This window comes from Trachypithecus francoisi, unplaced genomic scaffold (genome assembly GCF_009764315.1).
Source record: "Trachypithecus francoisi isolate TF-2019V2 unplaced genomic scaffold, Tfra_2.0 Lachesis_group10, whole genome shotgun sequence".
NCBI classification, from domain to species: domain Eukaryota; kingdom Metazoa; phylum Chordata; class Mammalia; order Primates; family Cercopithecidae; genus Trachypithecus; species Trachypithecus francoisi.
The window spans coordinates 9,791,782-9,811,868 of NW_022681455.1; the positions used below are offsets into that span (position 1 = coordinate 9,791,782).

Sequence of the window (20,087 nt, forward strand, 5' to 3'; positions counted from 1 at the left end):
TGTCCTGAAAACACAAGTTGCAATCTGATGTTGTTGATCTAATCCACACACATGCCGTAATTGGAAACATATCTCACACACCAGCGTATTGGAGTAGATCAGCAAACAGATATTTGTAAATTTTCCTCAAACCTCGATTTAGATCACTCACATGTGACAACTTCATTTTTGTTGCCTCTTCCACTTAAAAAAAAAGAAAAATTTAAAACATAGCTTTAAGAAAAACTCAGAATGTTTTGGGCCCTTCCAAATAAACACATTTTTGGTCTTCCTTCATGAAAAGAAACAATGAAGCAAAGATTCGAACCTGCTGGAAACGTTTTAAGCCCGTCTCGTCTCTCTGTCCCCCCAGATCTTTTCAGCACACCCTCCTCCCTTTTTTCTTAGCGTCAAACTGGTTCTCCACTTCCTTTACATCAGTGGGAACACTTCCCTTCTGGGTGTCAGAATCTCTCAGAGGGGTCAGGGGCTGCCCTGCAGAGGAAATGACCAGCTGTGAAATGTAAAAGAACAATTCCTTCCACATGTTCCTTTGCTCCCGGAGCAGGCAGGAGTTGTCAGCTAGCATCACTTTGGAACCAGGCAGGCCTCTGCATCATAGTCCTGTCAAAACTAATTTACAATTAAAGACCTGCATGACTGTTTAAAGCTTTTTCAATTCCAGCAGTTTTCAGAAATGACTTTGAGATTGAAATGGATCAAACAAAAAACCATTTTTGTAATGAGCTGTGAAGGATGGTGAAGAACCTCACAAAATAAGCCAAAGATTAAAACAAATTATAATCATGTTTAAAAGAAATCTGTTAATGGTACAAATACTCACTACACCTCCAATTAACGTTTGTGTGAAAATTTCCCAGCTAGGCCAGGCGGGTGCAGTGGCTGATGCCTGTAATCCCGGCATTTTACGGGGCCGAGGTGGGCCGATCAAGAAGTCAAGAGATCGAGACCATCTTGGCCAACATGGCAAAACCCTGTCTCTACTGAAAATACAAAAATTAGCTGGACGTGGTGGCGTGTGCCTGTAGTCCCCGCTACTCGGAGACTGAGGCAGGAGAATCATTTGAACCCGGGAGGCGGAGGTTGCAGTGAGCTGATATCACACCACTGCACTCCAGCCTAGCAATAGAGCAAGACTCCATCTCATAAACAAAAAAGAAATTTTCCCAGCTAAGCCCCAATTTAGGAAGTTTAATGCTGCAGCTATTGGAAGTCATATGCAGTTTGTAAATGAAGTTACAAGGTTACACCTTCATGGCCAAGAAGGAAGGGAAGGGAAGGAGAGGGGAGGGGAGGACAAGGGAGGGGAAGGGAGAGAAGGGGGGGATGGAGGGAGGGAGGGAGGGAGGAAGGAAGGAAGGAAAGAACGAAGGAAGGAAGGAAGGAAGGAAGGAAGGAAGGAAGGATTGATTTACCTTGAGCAATGGAAGCTTTAAAAAAGATTAAAATTGCTTTAAAATATTTTGAGCATTTCTGTCGATTAAAATATTTTGATGCATTTCCATATCTTAAATAAAGGCATTTCAAAATTGCAGGTAATTAGCTTTTTATGCAGATTAATCACTTTGAAACATACTGTGGTTCCCTGAGGCTCAATTTTACACTGAGGTAAAGGACTTAGACCCACCTATGCTACTTGAAAACCAAGACATTCAAGAGAAAAAATGCCATAGTTAAAGTCTAAAAATTGCCTCAACACTTCACCAAATGGTGATTCTGAAATGGCAATTTCACATTCTTAAAAGCTTGGATATATTTTATAGAAGTACTCATTCCTTAAGAGCTATCTGAAAATAATTAGAGATACACATGATAGAAAATTATTTGAGAGTTTCTCCACAAACTCAGCTCCAGCTGTCAAAAGCAAAGTCATATGTGCTGTTTTCAAATGCCAGATTAATGATTCTTCCATAGAAACAGGGAAACAATGGACTGGCACATTATTAACTGAAAATACGTGTCTCTGGTTTGGGATCATTAATCGTGTCTGAGAGCAAGTTGCTTCCCTTATCTTACACATGTGGGAATGGTGACCTCAGCCCTTCAGGGAACATGATATTGAGACTTGGCTAAAATTGACCACAGATACAGAACCATTCAGAGTCACACAATAGGTCTCTTACTATCTGAGCATACCAACTAAGCTCTGCTGTCCAGTTTGTCCATGGCTTCCTGTTCCGGAGCTTCAGTATGGAGGGACTTCGGCTGCTTCCATCTGTGCCTCTATGGCTCCCACTGCAGCTATAATTAATTTGTCATCTTTTCATTCCTCCTCTGCCTTACGGCTTACAGATAAACTGGCTTATGTCTATCATATCTTTAACAATATATATTAGGCAGAGCCCTCTCACCAGGTCACCAAATAAGTCACCGAAATTGAACCACTGGTACATGGCCAATTGATTTTTGACAAAACTGCAAAGGCAATTCAACGATAGATAAAGAGTGTTTTCAACAAATGTTGTTGGAACAATTGGACATTCATATGTGAAAACAAATAAAAAACCTTCACCTTAACTTCACCCTTTACTCAAAAACTAACTCCAAATGGATCATTGGATTAAATGTAGAGTACAAAACTACAGAACTTTCCAAATAAAATGTAAGAGAAAATCTTGTGAACTGCAGTGTAGGCAAAGGGTTCAAAGACATGACCTCAAAAGTACAATCCATTTAAAAAATTACAAATTGAATGAACTTCATCAAAATTCAAAACATTTGCTATGTGAAAGAAAATATTAAGAAAATAAACAGATAAATTTCAGACAGAAAGTATTTGCAAAAAGTATCTATATCCAGAAGGGATAAGAACTCTCAAAATTCAACAGTGAAAAACAAATAAATAAATCATTCAATTAAAAGAATGGGCAAAAGACTTGAACCGATACTTTACTAAAGAGGATATGTGGTAAATAAGTACATTAGTCACTAAGGAAATCTAAATTGAAATCATGAGATGCCACTACACACAAATTAGAGGGACTTTTAAAAGACTGACAATACTAAGTGTTGATAAGGATGCAGAGCAACTGAAATTCCCATGTTACTGGTGGAAATGAAAAATGATACAGTCACTTTGTAAAACAGGCAGTTTCTAAAAAGTTAAATATACACATACAATACAATCTAGCAATCGCACTCATAGGTATGTATTCTGAAGAAGTAAATACTATATTCACACAAAAACTTGCCTATGCGCATGTATAGCAACTCTTCATAATTACCAAAAATTGAAACAATGCAAATGTCCTTGAGTGAGGGAAGAGATAAACTGCAGTACATCCATATAAAGGGGTACCACTCAACAATGTTGAGTGAAAGAAACCAGTCTCAACCAGTATGCATACAGGTTGCACACTGTATGACAATTTAAAAAGTCAAAACTAATGACAAGTATGCCAATTTTGAAAAGACAAAACTATGGTAATGACAAACAGATCAGTGAGTGCCAGGGATTAGGATGGATGGAGGGAAGAAAGTGCCTGTAAAACACAGCACACAGGAGTTTTTTTGAAGAGTTGGGGGGTGGCAATATAGCATGCCTAATTGTCCCAGAGAAGAGTATATTTCTTTATTCTTATTGTGGTAGTGATTATGCAAATCTGTATTTGTACATAGAATTGTATACTCTTTGAAAAAGTCCGTTTTACTGTATTTTAATTTTAAAACGCAATAAATAAACCGCCTACTTGACTGCTTTCCATAGAAAAGAGTTCTGATCCTAGTTGGTACTCAGAGCTATATTCATTTATTCATTCTGCAAATGTTTACTGAAAAGCTATGATTTGGGACATCATAGATTTATGTGTCTTGTATACCCTCGGATACATAAATAAGCAAAACAAAGACTCCTTTCCTGCAATTGTAATCTCTCTATGAAGAATTTTTTAAGACTTAAACCAGTAAGTGGAAGTGGGAACAGATAGAGCTGGTGCCTTCGGAAGCAGCTCTAGGCAACTGTCTTTTCATTTTTATCCTGGTAATCTAAAGCAAAGTGAGGTTCACAGACCAGTGCCATATGCATCACATGGGACCTACAGAATTAATGCCCACCTCAAACTTGATGAATTTGAATTTTCCATTTAGCAAGATCTCTGGGTGATTCCTATGCACATCAGGTCTGATTAGTGCTGTAACAGTTTATCTTACTGATGTGACCACTCTCTTCCTTCTTGAGACTTAAAGCTCCCTGGTCTCCACAAAGTCTGACCTCCTACTTCTGCTTTTTCAGATTGTTCTTTTGCAATTTCCTGCGTCTTTTCTTTTACCTGTCTCTTCAATTAAGAATGTCCTACTCTTAGGTCTACTCTTTTCTTCCTTGGTAAACGCATTCATTCCTGTGGCTTTAGCCTGCATATCAGGATGACATCCATATGTTACTTCTGAGCTTTAAATTCATCTTTTTAACTCCAAGCAAGTCATTGTCTTCTTAATTTCCCCTAACACCTTAAATTCAGTTTGTCCAAAAGTAACTGGTTAACTTTAATCTGATACCTGTTCCTTTGGGGTTTCTTATCTCCAAAAAGGGCAACGCTAGTTTCCTGGAAACCTGGGATACAAATAGTCTTGCCTACGAGCTTCACATCTTTGCTTATGACACAACTCTTCACTTTCCAATTCCTGTTAATGCAATTTTATCATGTCTCTTGAGTGCATCCCACAGCAGTGCTCTGCCTCAGGTCCTTACCATCTCATGTCCTTCTTACTGGATTTCTTGCCCTAAAATGATCCTTGCCCAAATCCATCCCAATTTGTATACCAGAGCCCAGTGGTTCCTTATAGTTCCTCAAATACAACTTATACTATGTGACTTCTTAACTTAGCTGATGGTTTTCCTTTTATCCCCAGATAATTCCCAACTATGCTTGCCTTTTGAACTCTAAACTATCCTTCTAGCCTCAGGACAAGATTGTGAAACTAACACATATGTCCTCAGATCACATCAGTACAGGATTAAAAATGGGGTTATATTAAAAGTTCTGATCAATTTCAATTGACTTCAAAAGCTCACTCATTTATTTCTAGGAGTCCACTTACATGCTCACATGAGCCCATGAACCACTAATTTCCATCCACATATACTTTCTCGCAGTGGCTCCGTAACGCCCTGAGTTACAACATTGCTGCACATAGAACACAGAGCCGTTCCCTCTTATTCATGATAGGTAAGTTCCAGGATCCCTAGTGGGCATCTGAAACTGCACATAGTATCAAACTCTGTATATACTGTACTTTTTCCTATCCATACATATCCACGATAGTTTAAGTTATAAATTAGTCACAGCAAGAAATTAACAACCATAACTAATAATAAAATACAACAAATGTATCAGTATGCTGTAATAAAAGTTATGTGCATGTGGTCTTTCTCTTTCTCAAAATATCTTATTGTACTGTACTATTTTTGGACCATAATTGACCACAGGTAACTGAAACCTCAGAAATTGAAATTGGGTAAGGCAAGACCACTGTATTTGTATATAGCATGCCTAATTGTCTCAGAGGAGAGTATATACTATAATATACTGTTCTGTGTCTGACAGAATTTCAATGAAATGGTTCTCTTTTTAGCAGTTTGGGGAGTGTTTCCAAGCACTCCTCCCTCTCCCTAGGAATTCCACTGTGAGATGACTGGGCTAAAGAACAAATGTGATTCCTAGACATTCTATGTTTCCCATAATCGCCCCCTCACCTAGCAACTGAGTCTCTAGCCAATTGCATCTGCTTCAATTCTTCTCCAAGTCTGAATTCTCTCTGAGAAGGCTTGCGGGCCCCTTATGTAAATGGAGTGCTGGTGGGCCTTCTCGTCATCTCTTGGATATGTGGACACATGCATTTCTCACGGTGGAGCAGGCTTGGGCTCAAGTAAGCCTTTGAAGGCCAAGGGCTGGGTGTTGCTTTGATTTTTAATGCTATAGCATTTGGCAGCTTGATTTGTTCTTGTGGTTGCACAACAAAATTCTGAATTGAATTCGGCATCACAAAACAGATATAGATACTGCCAGAGATACTGCCATTGAATATAGGCCTATTCAAAACAAAATTATCAGGTGTGTGAAATGTTTGCCTAGACTGACTCCTAAAAAGTAAAACAGCCTAAAAACGGCGATAATCCAAAAGTTATATCATGAATCTCTTCTTCTGGCCTTTCATAAATATTTTCAGGCCTCTGATATCCACCTATTTGCAAGGTTGACCACCACTTAAAACATCAACCACAGGATTAAGTCTGGAAGCCTGTAGTATGTGTATGTGAGTGCACATGGGTGTGCATGTGTGTGCACACACATGTGTGCCTGCAAATGAGCATTAAAGATATTTTTTCATGATTCTAGGACAGTAGCTGACTCAACAGATTACATATGGAGCCTATCAATGTGGACAGCTTGTGAAAGATCATAAACACATTTTTCATATAGAAACGCTGCAGCCATAAACACACCACGTGGTCACCCATTCCCTAAGCTTTGCTCCTTTAATTGTAAATAGCCAGAAAGTCATCAAGCCAGAGTTTAATAAACTTTTAATTCGAAATGAATTACCACATGTTGTGTTTGTTTACCCATTATTAAATCTCTTAGCAACGTATCAGTGGCAGAAACAGCATACTGTATCACAGCCCTGATATATTGGAAAACAAATCCATGGGGAATATTAACGGCTAATAATATGCTTCCAAGAAAAATAAATAAATATAAGCAATAGTAAAGACGTGTATTTGAAGAGCTTTTGTGTTCTGTTTTTCTGTAAATTTGTTTAGACTAACAGCAGAAGGTGCCTCTGCAGTCTTTGAATGTGAGACTTGAATAAGTCTCCATGCTCAGAGCAGAGCAAATGAATAATCTTTTTTTTTTCTAAAGCATTTTCCTGAAGCAGAAAACATTTTTCCTCTCGTGATATACAGTATTCTCAGATTGAACACGCGGGTGTTCATGCTTTCTGGAGTGCTACCTGTCCTCCTTTTAGGGGAACTGGGAACAGCATTCTAAAAGTCAAGTTTATAGCTCAGTGCAGTAGGTGTGGAAAATACAGCCCTCGTTACTCCAAGGAAAAACTAGAAAGCAAAAATGGTCCAAGAGTAATTGGCTGTTGTCTTCTGTTTTATCCTAACACTAGGTTAAAACATCAATAACACTGACAGTTTATTAGTTAAGTCAAACTCACTTTCCCAAAAGTTAAAAATTCTAAAGTAAGAATATTTAGCTCCATATTTAATGCAAAAAACACTGGGAAAGAAAAAGAAAAAAAAAGAAACCTACTTTGCAAATACATGTATTTTACAGTGTCTCATGTGGTGGCTTTACAGTTGACTTTTGAACTTGATATTTGAGCCAAAAAAAGTCAATGGTTTTCTAGGGTTTTATCTAATGAAATCACAATCATTCCTTTTGTATTTTGTGAATTATTAATTTTATCTTAGGAAGATGATCTTCAACCATCAGCAAGGGCTTCGTCCGTTCCTTCCCTTTCTGTGTCTCAGATTCCCAGGTTGCACAGATGAGACGCTAATGTTAAAGTAATTTGTTTTCACAGAACAAGGGCATCGCAGGCCCTCAGGTTGGAAGGCCTGACTAATCTAATTCCACATACAGGAATGGTGTAAAAGTGATTCTCCTGTAGAGACAACTGAATGAGAATTACCCACAGTGTCCATGAACATACTCCACGTAACTGCCCCACAAAGGAATTCGGAATGAGGCTAAATCTGACACTGGCTGGTCCGTGCTTTGGGAACCCATCCTCCCTTTTTAATGAGACAGGGTCTCACTTTGTCACCCCGGCTGGAGTGCAGTGGTGTGATCTCAGCCCACTGAAGCCTCGACTTCCTGGGTTCAGGTGATCCTCACAAGTAGCTGGGACTACAGGCGTGCACCACCAAACCTAGCAAATTTTTGTATTTTTTGTAGAGACGGGGTTTTGCCATGTTGCCCAGGCTGGTCTTGAACTCCTGGGCTCAAGTGATCTGCCCACCTCGGCCTCCCAAGGGGCCCCTTTCATGACACTCTCTGCTCTTTTTCAGACTGCCAGAGCCTTAGGCTTATTTTATGCCCCACTTCTTACCTTCCTTCTATCCACACTAAGTACACCGACACACTCATTGATATCTACCTTGGATAGTGGTATTTAAAATTTAAAAATTAAAGCGTTGAGCCTATTAAATCTCACAATGAAAAATACTTAAGACTGAGAGCAGTGACTCACGCCTGTAATCCCAGCAATTTGTGAGGCCGAGGTGGGTGGATCACCTGAGGTCAGGGGTTCAAGACCAGCCTGACCAACATGGAGTAACTCCATCTCTACTAAAAATACAAAATTACCTGGGTTTGGTGGTGCGCACCTGTAATTCCAGCTACTCCGGAGGCTGAGGCAGGAGAATCGCTTGAATCCAGGAGCTGGAGGTTGTAGTGAGCCGAGATTGCGCCATTGCACTCCAGTCTAGGCAACAAGAGTGAAACTCTGTCTCAAAAACATAAAAAATAAATGCTTAAAGCCAGCTGCAAGTTGTGATTTTGAGGATCGCTAGCTCCACACTTTACCCACCAAAACCAGACCATGTTGTCAGTCATTTCTTATCTTCTCTGGCCGCAAATCCTAGTTCTAACATGAGAGAAACAATACACTTTGGTCAAGTTGCTTTATAACTGTGATGCTTGTTACATAGCTTCAGCATATATCTGATTTCTAATTTATCTTTAGAAATATTTGTTTAAAGCCAGTGACATAATTTGATATATATGTATTCTGTGTATAAAATTTCAACATTATTTCCAGGTAGGCATCACTCTATAAACTGATATTTAGTTGTCTGGAGGTGGAGGTGGATATCATATCAATTGTGATATGATATTGGCTTACTCCCATGAAAGCAGGTCAGGTGTGTATACGGAAGTCCAGGCCTCATAGTAGACCTGCCCTTAGGAAAGCAGGGGTTACTAATACTTGAGCCTGGCAGAGAGTTGTACTTGGTCCAAGAAGGCATAATCTCTAAGGGACTTGGAGAACCCCAGTAACAACTTGAGAAGTATTTACTGCCTTCTATGAAGCTGATAAGCAGAAGACAGGAAGACAGATGCCACCTGGGAGGTTGAATCGTGTAGGCATTGTGTCTGGCCATTATGGCTCCATGGTAGGGATCTGTTATTCTTCTCCTGAAATATTGCCATTTCCCTGATCTGTGTTCTCAACTCAACACGCCTATCCCTCTACACATTCTTTCTGGTTAAACTCAACCACTTAGCAGTTTCAGCTACAGTCTCTGTGTTCACATGGCCCTAATGAACATATACTCCCTCCCCATTCTCCATCTCCCTCCTGAGCTTCACGTCCATTTCCCAATGATCTCTTGAACATTTCTTTTTGTTTTTTGAAATGGAGTCTCACTCTGTCACCCAGGCTGCAGTGCAGTGGCGCAATCTCAGCTCACTGCAACCTCCGCTTCCCGGGTTCAAGCTATTCTCGTGCCTCAGCCTCCTGCATATCTGGGATTACAGTCACCCGCCACCACGCCTGGCTAATTTTTTGTATTTTTAGTAGAGATAGGGTTTCGTCATGCTGCCCAGACTGGTCTCAAACTCCTGAGCTCAAGTGATTCACCCGCCTTGGCCTCCCAAAGTGCTGGAATTACCGGCGTGAGTCACCACACCCAGCCCCCTTCAACATTTTTATTTGGATATAATATAGAAATATCAAACTCTGCAGATCCAAAATCAAGCTTCTGGTTTTCCTCTACTCTTATTCCTCTTCCTATAGTTCCTATTATCTGCTGGTTGATATCCATATCTATTGTGTTCAAAGTTTAGGAATCAACTTTTGTTCTCCTCCACCATCCATATTCAATCAATCAACAACATCATGTTTATGGCCATTCTATTGCCCTTCTTTAACACTTTATGAATGTTCATTCTCTTGTCTAACTTTATTATCTCTGCCCTAATTGAGGCCCCCATCTTTTGCTTGGACTACTGTAAGCTTTTCTGACCTGTTCTGGTTTTAGACATGCTCTGCTCAAATAAGTCCTCCTAAAATTTCTCAGTGATCTATCTAAAATTGAAATGGAAATACATCACTCCCCTTTATAAGGGCTACCCAGTTAACACTGATTTCTGATCAGCCGCAAGACACACAAAAAGGCAGTGGAAAAATGGTAAAGAAAAGGTATTACTACCCTAGAATCTTACACATGGCTAAATGATCTATCAAAAGTGAGGGAAAATAATAGACTCTTTCGGATATACAATGACTAAGAGAGATCCAAACTCTAAACAAATTACTAAAGACTTATTTCAGCAAGAAGAAAAATGGAGTCAGAGTTCATGCTATCTTAAAAATATAATGAAGCATCAATATGTCATTAAATTAATTTTCTATTAAGAGTAAAAAATACTAACTGTTGTATTTAATAACCATAGCCAACAATAGCAATTGGAAGAAGAGGTGTTTTCAATGGGCAAGGCATGCTAAAAGTCCTTGCCACATCCAGGAAAAGAATGGAAATATGGAATGAGCTTAGAATTGTAAAGATGTTTGATAGTTAAATATGTAAGTGAGAAATTAAGGATAACATCTAAAGTAATGGATAAAATCTGTAGATTATACAGACAGAAGGGCATAAACAAATTAATCTTTTTAAAGCAAAGAAATAGGATGGGAAATTTAAAGTGAAAATTGGATGCCATCAACAAGTACAAATATAACAATAATAAGAGTAATTTCCAAAACTTTAAACTTACCTATTTAAATGGCACATGTTATTTACTTGCCTTTTCTTCTATTTTTAATTAGTATATGTGAGTTTTACATATTTTGGAAGTAACATGTGTATTTTGATACCTCTCTGCAATGGCTAATGATCAAATTGGGGTATTAAGGATATCCATCAACTCAACCATTTATCTTTTCTCTGTGTTATGAATATTACAGATCTGATATTCTAGTTATTTTGGAACATACAATAAATTATTGTTAACTATAATTTTCCTACTGTATTCTCAAATACTAATGTTTATTCCTTCTATCTAAAATTGTATTTTTGTACCCCTTAATTTGTCTTGAAAATAAAATCCAGATTTATGCTACTAACTGATACATACCCAAACTGTACTACAGAAAAATGTTACAATTTAAAAATAAGGGGTAGTATAATAATGTGTGCCATGAAAATACTAAAAATTAATAATTCAGGTGGGTAGTATTCATATCAGATGAAATAGAACATAAATTCAAAAGTATTAACAGACAAACAGAAGTAGAAAAGAATTATAACATCCTACAAACTATAACAATTATAAACTTGTATGCACTTAGCAGATTTAAAATGTATAAAGCATTATCTGACAAAATTACAGGAAGCAATGGACAGATCCACTCATAATTTTCTCTGATCTACAATGTGTAGATTTTCTCTGGTCTACACAATGTGTGGATAAATAAAAAGTTAAGATACATAAAAATGTTAAGAGGATAAATACATAGAAAATAAACAATCAGTGGAGAACCTGAATGAAGGTAAATGTCAGTTGTATACTGAAAAAAAATAAATGAAAAGATTAAAAGCAAGACTAATAAGGAAAAACAACAATGGCTAATATTAATAATCAACATTAGGACTGACAAGAAAAATATATAATACAATGATAGAGTTACTTGTATTTCAAAATTATAGTAGTAGTTTTGTGTATTTTCTTATAGATACATAAAATTATCTATTGAGTAGTACATCGGTTTCCTTCAGGGAGAAGAACTAGGTTGCTGGGGAGCAGCAGGGCAAGGCAGGTTTTCTTTTGAACAATGTGAATATATCACCTGCTCAATAAAACCTTAACAAAAGGAAATAAATTTAAAAATTAAAAAGATAATGTACCATGACCAAGTTAACCCAATCAGTTTTTAATGAATTAAACATAGAAAGATGGCATAATAAGTAACAATCAAAAGTTGAACTGGAAAATAAGTGTCCCCTACCACCCTCCTAAAAACAACAACAGCAACAAAGCCCCAGAACTCTTACAGGTCGATGAGGCAAAACATGGCCCAAAGAAAAAGTGGACAAAGTATAGGAACAGGCAGTTCCCACAAGATAATACCCAAATGGTCAACAGAAATATACATAGTTTCAAAAATGCTTTAATATACTTGTATCCAGAAAAATCCTAGTTAAAATAAAGAGAGATTGTTTCATGACAATTGAATTGGCAAAACTAATCTGACAGCAACAAGGGTTGATAGAACGTGGGCCAAAGCAACTCTCTTACACAACTGTAAGGAGGGTAAATTGAGACACTAGGGGTGGCAGTGTCACTAGTCTATACATTTAGAAAGTGTGTGCATGTGATTCAGCCATTCCTTTTGGGGTTATATAGTCTCTAGTGAAATTTCCACCAATGTGCCCAAGCAAAGCATGTTCAAGACTGGTCATTGTGGGTTTGTTTGCAACAGAGTATAACTAGAAACAACTACAATAACATAAATAAATAAATTTTGTTATAATCCTGCAAAGGAAGTCAATACAACAAAATTAGTAAATTAGAAATAGATAGACAGATATAGTTAGATAAATATCAGAGACAATGTCGACAGAAAATAAAAGTTGCAGAAGCAGATGTGAAGTATGATATATTTATGCAAAGCTTAAAAACATAGAAAAGATATACACTGTTAGTGATTCCATATATATGTAGAAAATGTTTTAAAATATACATGGAAATGATCAATAACAAATCTGAGAAGGCTGAGAATGGAATTAGGAAGCAGTTCACAGAGAGCATTAATCACTGATAAATGTTATTTTTTCATAGAAAAAATGGGAAGTAATATGGCAAAATGGTAAAAATCAGCAAAGCTGGCTACTGGCTACTGGTGTTTGCTATGTTACTTTCTGTATGAGATGTTTAAAATATTTAGTAATTTCAAAAATAAAAATAAATTACTTATTACAAGGCTTCTTATCACTGGTAATACTTGTAGCATTAGTACAATGCTGGTAGTGCTATTACATGCTGTTGTTATTATAATTAATACCAATCCATCAACTGCTATTTTAACTGACACAAATGTTTACTGCTAGAGGATACACCCTGTTAAAGAAGCTTGTGAATCTTCTGGTAAATGCAACAATCTTTTTATAAGAAGGAGAATAATCTCTAATAGCATATATATTCTGTAAGTTGGAATTTTTGTAGATTGACTATTTCAAAAAACTTTATTTGCTTATTTACTGCCTGACGAAACCAGTCTTTGAAAACAAAGGCCAATAAAATAAACTATATTAATTAACAACTATTTTTCTGAAAATATTTTATCTTTCATAGCCAGTTTTTGGTTACCAGTCTTGTAAGCATGCAAGAAAAATTGAAATCTAAAAATAAGAACCATCAGAAGTCAAATTATGCCCCCTTAACAAGAACAACAAAAAAATTTTCCAAGCAATAAGGACATGGAGAAAGACTTGTTTCAATGATGTTATTTTATATTTACATATGGAATAGACAATGTGATATAAAAACTAATATTCAAACATATTTAAAAAGAATGATAGTTTCTTACATTCATAATATAATTTATACAACACGACGTGAAATACTAGCAATAGAATGCTGGGGAAAAAAAAGTCAACCAACCCTGAGAAGAGTGTACCGTGGATTTAGCTCCTTCCTCATCCATTGAGGCACAAGCATTCTTCTCTGTTTCTTTCTCTGAAAGGCCAGCTGTATTATGCACTCTTGATTCTGTTTTCTCTCCTTTAGCCATTAGACAAACTGGAAATTCAGGGGAAAGTCGAGTATGGCTTTCATGATTTTTTTTGACCATCAAGATGCAAAGGAAGTTTAATGACCTATTAAGAGATCAATCTATTATCTAAATTGCTGAAACTATTACATGGTTTTCATCTTTAAAAAAGAGACAATTTGAAAAAGCTAAAATATCAATAATAAATTCAGTTTTCCATACATGATACGCTTTTGTTTGGTTGCAATACGAAGAATGCAGGTTTTTTGCATTAACAAATTTACACAAGTGCTTCAGATAGTGCCATTTGCTCTCTCTATATTAGTTTCTCCTTTATTTCAATTTATAATTTTTAAAATTTCTTCTTCCAAATAACACTATCTAACATTCATACTAGGAGAAAATTAGCAAATATTCATTCACTATTTACCATCTCCAAGAAATAATATTTTAAGTTCAACAAGAAATGACGAGATTGTAGAATCTAGCAGTGAATGAGTGCTCATTATACAATTTTTTCAGTTTTTGTCTATGTTTAAAATTTTAATAGTAAAAGTGCTTGGAGACAGTAATGACACAAGAAGCGAAATATTCAGGAAAGTGAGGAATTGATAGACAAAGCTTCCTGGGAAAGAGTGACAGGCTATCTTTCTGACATCATTTTCACTGTTGCATCCTTACACACATGCTGTGGGGAGCCTCAGAGCTGTTGGCCCACCTCCTCTGGGATGCTCAGGGTTATTAGTCTGAGTACTATCCCTAATGACACCATGAGAGAACACATGAGTTCATAGCTAAGCCACTTGCCCTGGCTCTGCCAGCCCCTCGTTGACAGTAGCAGTTTCTCCACACTGACCCAGGAGGGAAATGTTCAGGATTCACCTGGATTGACTTGTTTCCTTTTTATCTTCTAACAGGGCATTGCAAAAAAACACTTTGCTGTTCCATCATCTGCATTACTTTTCTTTTCTCTTCCCAATTCCAACTTATTCTTTTCTGAGTAAATACAGCGTTAACTTGTTCAAAAATGTTTGCATTTGAGAAAACTTATATTGGAAAAATCCACAACTTTAGAATTTCACATAAGAGGAAACTGAGGTTTCCAGAAAAGAAGTTTTTTGTTTTTGTCCTCATGAGAGAGAAGGATCTACATGCCTACTTTTTCTGCCTACAATCAGAAAATCACGCATCTTGCATGTTGCTATTCTCATTAATAAGACTCGCTTCCCCATGAAATGTTCAGAAGGAGAAAATTATTTTTATTGTCTACCAAATAAGAATGTTAGTGGACAATTACATTCATTTCTAATGGATAATGCCAGCTGAACTCTGCAAATAAATTATAGTATTCCTTATTTTTCTCTACAGAGTATTTTTATAGAAAGTCAGAAAAAAATGACGCAAATTTTAGTAATATGTTCAAATTCAAGTAGATTTTGGTCAAATCAAATTATTTTAATGCTGCTAAAATATACCCACTTTTCTTGACCTTGCAAATATTAAACACTACTTCAAATTTAACCTCAAATATATACTGTCTTTATGATGAATAACAGTACTACATAAATTGTCTTTTATAAAACAAAGCTGGTTCTGACTTTCCATCCCATAATTTATAGAACACTGAATTTTAGGAAACAGTTAGTGAAAGAGTCAGTTAATAATTATAGATGTCTTCCACATTAATTAGACCAAAATTTACTTATTTGTTTATTTGTTTGTTTGTTTGTTTGTTTATTTATTTATTTTGAGCCAGAGTTTCGCTCTTGTTGCCCAGGCTGGAGTGCAATGGCGCGATCTTGGTTCAACCTCCACCTCCCAGGTTCAAGTGATTCTCCTGCCTCAGCCTCCTGGGTAGCTGGGATTACAGGCACCTGCCACCTCGCCCAGCTAATTTTTGTATTTTTAGTAGAGACAAAGTTTAACCATGTTGGCCAGGCTGGTCTCAAACTTCTGATCTCAGGTGATCCACCCGCCTCAGCATCCCAAAGTGCTGAGATTACAGGCATAAGCCACCACACCCAGCCCAAACTTTACTTTCTTATGGCTATATTTATTTTGACTCTTGGTACGGCATTCAAGTCACCAATTTTTAAAATATTTTCTTACGGATTTTCTATAGTTATCTTCAACCTTTAGATAAATTTTGAATTTTTTTTTACATTCATTTATAATAGTCTTCCTTTTCAAGCTTATTTATATCAGCATTTCTGATTCTTAGAAGGTTTTAAAAAGTTCTGATGCCTGACACCCCACCACAAAACAACAATATCTGAGACTAGAACCCAGGCAAAAGTATTTCTAAAACTTCCCACAGAATTCTAGTGTGCAATCAGATTTATCTTAGGATGGCACTATTTCCAAAATGAATAGACAGGTACATATTCACATAAACATTATTTTATTAATACCATACCTACACTGCCCCAACACGATATTTCAGCAAAACATTATAATGGAATTAGATAAGAAGAAAACATGCCAGGTAATTCTACTCAAAGTAAATAGGAAACAGGAAGAGCATTGCTGATTTTTTTTTTTTTTTTTTTGAGGCGGAGTCTCGCTCTGTCGCCCGGACTGGAGTGCAGTGGCCGGATCTCAGCTCACTGCAAGCTCCGCCTCCCGGGTTTACGCCATTCTCCTGCCTCAGCCTCTCGAGTAGCTGGGACTACAGGCGCCCGCCACCTCGCCCGGCTAGTTTTTGTATTTTTAGTAGAGACGGGGTTTCACAGTGTTAGCCAGGATGGTCTCGATCTCCTGACCTCGTGATCCGCCCGTCTCGGCCTCCCAAAGTGCTGGGATTATAGGCCCATTGCTGATTTTAAGGACGAAATTACATGTGCTTCCTGGGAACACCCAATTGAATAGTTCTATCAGTTAGGTAAGTAGATAGGTAGACAGACAGACAGACAGATACATTACATAGATATAAATAAAACTTCAAACATGAAGGTGAAGAAGAACAATTTATGGCATTATATGACATGAACAACTTGGGGAAAAACATCATAATCAGGAAGAATAAATTTGGGTACAAAGAACATACTACGAATGCGCTGGAATGCTTATCCTTTTTGCATCCCTAGAGCAGGCAATGCCCAACGCACAATAGAAGCTCAGTAAACACTTTTTTTTTTTTTTTTTGAGATAGGGTCTTGCTCTGTTGCCCAGGCTGGAGTGCAGTGGCGTGATCTCGTCTCACTGCAACCTCCGCCTCCTGGGTTCAAGTGATTCTCCTGCCTCGGCCTTTCAAGTAGCTGAGATTACAGGTGCGTGCCACCAAGCCTGGCTAGTTTTTGTAGTTTTTTAGTAGAGACGGGGTTTCACCATGTTGGCCAGGCTGGTCTTGAACTCCGGGTATCAAGTGATCCGCCGTGACAAGGAAACTTACCGGAGCTCCATCCTCATGTTGATGAGATGAAGCTGCACACTTTAACCCAGCAGTGACAGATTGTGAACTGAGACTTCAGTGGCAGCTCTGGCCCATTCACAACATAGAAAATTTAATTAAATGATCTTTCAAGTTCCCACTAATTCTATAATTTTATTCCTTGTTTCTAAATATCTATTTAATCTGTATTATCAGAAATCAGCATTAAGATGCAATAACTTTTACCATTCTATGCCACTTTACTTATTAAACTTTCCAACAGCATGAAAGGAAGCTGAAGGCTAGAAAGAAGCAGCTTTAGAAAACATTTTAATTCCTTGCCACTAAAAAAATCATATTGCAAACCTGAAAATAGAGATTGCACAGCCAATGGTCCAAGTCCAGGCAAATCAAATCTTCAATCTTCCTAAAGTTGCTGAGTTTCTGGTCATAATGTCCTCGGAGAAGGGGACACTTAAATTTTCCCTCCACTATATTAAAGTTGTTATCACACAACGGGAACACTGCCCAGCCCACAGCCCGGTCCAGGCAAGCATATGTTCCACGAAGGAGAAAGAGTTCAAACAAGAAAGCCATGCCAGGGCTCACATTTTTCTTTTGAGGGAGCACCTATGAAAAATATTAAGAAAAGAGAAGATAGAGACGCTTGTGGTTTTAGAAACACGTCACATTCAGTGATGACTATACACAATTTAGAATTAAGTAAAACGTTGGTCTATACTCCTGTGGTTGGCCCTTGAAAACTCACCATTGGATGTCTTTATATTCACAGTCCTTCTAGCCCCAGGTAATTGAGCAACCATGAAAATGTGATCTACACAAATTTGACCCTGCCAGTTAAAGAATCTAAACTTTATGGGTTTTAGAAATCAAGTTTGCAACATGTTAACTCACATAGTAGTGTGTGTTTTCATTTCATTACTCTTTGATCGAGCTGGCACCTCTACTGTATAACTATTTCTATCTTCCATAAGAGTCATTGTTTTGAATGCCTGCCATTCATTTTTGTATCATTCACTTACCTAGCACAACTGCATCACACAGAACAAATGCTTTTTAAAAAGTTATTAAATAAATTATTGCAAATTATCCTTCCCATAATAATAACTTGAATTATTATTCCAAAGTCCACCTCTGGAAGAATAAATAGAGTCCTATTTAATTTTGTGATTTTTCTGTTTATTTCAGTTGACACTATAATGCACATGCTGTATAAGTGAGTTGTCAGTGCTAAATAAATAGAACTTTATGTAAAGATGGGCGAAATAATCAGAATGACCAAACCACTGATCAAGTCCTCAGATGTAGAGATGGAGCCTATTCCATGACCTTAAAACAAAATTTAGAGAAATGTAAGACATAAATAATCTTTTTAAAAAACTGAGTTAGAGCCTTCGATTTCTTTTTAGAATTTTGTGTGGATAATTACAAGTAGACAAAGATTGGGACTTAGATTTTTTTTAAATAACATATTTAACCAAAAGTGTGTAGGTATATTGTATATGATTTTTATAAATATTCCAAGACTTAGTTTAGGTATAAAATGAAACAGAGGCATCTGTTGAAAAATGCCATAACCCTGTGGCAGCTGCTATTAAACCATTAACAGGATCAGGTTTTATTTAAACCAGATTTATCATTTTTTTTACAACAGCCTATGGGAAGGCTAAAAACACTAGGCACAAATCACTGACAAAAGAGAGCCTTATTCAAACTGTACTTTTCATTTGGCTAGTTGGTTGTGAGTAACCTTTGTGATACAATAATAAAAGTTGAATCGGGAGAAGGAGAAGAAATGGAGTCAGAATCCTGTTTGGGGCCATCATTTAAAAATCAAGTTGAACTGATACTATTGACAATAACTTCATCTGTGTTTAGCTCTGCATTTAGAAGTGAAAACTAGAGCCCCTGTTACACTAAACTCCTATGTATTCAGCTATACATTCAAAGTAGATGAATTAAGAATTTGTCCAGTACTGACTCAATTCTACCATTAATTTTGTTGCAGTCTTAGGAAGTCACTTCTTTTACATATAAGTTTTCATGCATTTGAGTTCTCTCTCAAAAAAAACAAAGCTATAAATATCTTCTTCTCAAAGTTAATGTAATTATCCACTTAGTAAATACAAACATTCCCAGAAAATATGAAATGTGCCTTTATAAAATTTATGTCTTCTAGGACCATCCCAACCACTTCTAAGATGACTTAGTAATAGTTCAGAAAAATAGCATCGTCAAGGTTAAAATACATCTGTGAACGTATAAAACAGCAGCATCATTTTTTTGAGTATGTGAGAACTAGTTCAAGGCTACTAAGCACAATAATTAACACCATGCAGTCCTGTGTCACCTCAAGAGGAACTTCATCTCAACGTGTTCTACAAGATGGGGGAGTCACATGCAACTACCCTGACAGCCCCTAAAATAGTTAAGCATGTGAACAAGACCAAACCTAGTCACTGATACTGAGAAGGAAAATGAAAACCATAAATGATTAAATAAAGGAAATGACTTTATCTGATAACAGTTGTAGTTATTCGTTTGGTGCCTTTCCTTTGCTGCATATTGTAGGAGAAATCTGCCCTGCAGTATGTAGCTTGTAATTCATTTGTTTCCTCTTTGGCGAGAAAGGTCACTAAATTTCAGCGTACTTTGCAGAGGATCCTTTTCACAAATCTGAATACTTCCATAGCTATCCTATGATATGACATTCCCATGATGATTTTTCAGTAGCTTTTTAGTTAAATACCATATGTTAAGAAAAATACATGTGTTGGTCTCCCCCAAATATCAATGCCCTCCATCAGGAGAGTCCTGGTAGGTGGCCATCATAATAGCCTCAGAGTCCCTTTATTTAGTGAATGCCATGAAGAACATCTTTGTGATGCTGCTCCTCTCCCTCCTCCCACCCTCCACCTTCAAGTACTGGGCTGAATACCTGAGTGATGAAATAATCTGTACAACAAACCCC

General features: G+C 37.1%; 1 protein-coding gene across 1 annotated transcript in view; it reads right to left on the bottom strand.

The window, feature by feature from the left end:
• The window catches only part of OFCC1 (orofacial cleft 1 candidate 1), a 517,189-nt gene that overhangs the window by 94,208 nt on the left and 402,894 nt on the right, over window positions 1-20,087 (bottom strand). The window contains exon 8 of the mRNA XM_033219478.1: window positions 13,617-13,754. Coding sequence (XP_033075369.1) covers window positions 13,617-13,754 — 138 coding nt within the window. The remainder of the gene's footprint in view (window positions 1-13,616; window positions 13,755-20,087) is intronic.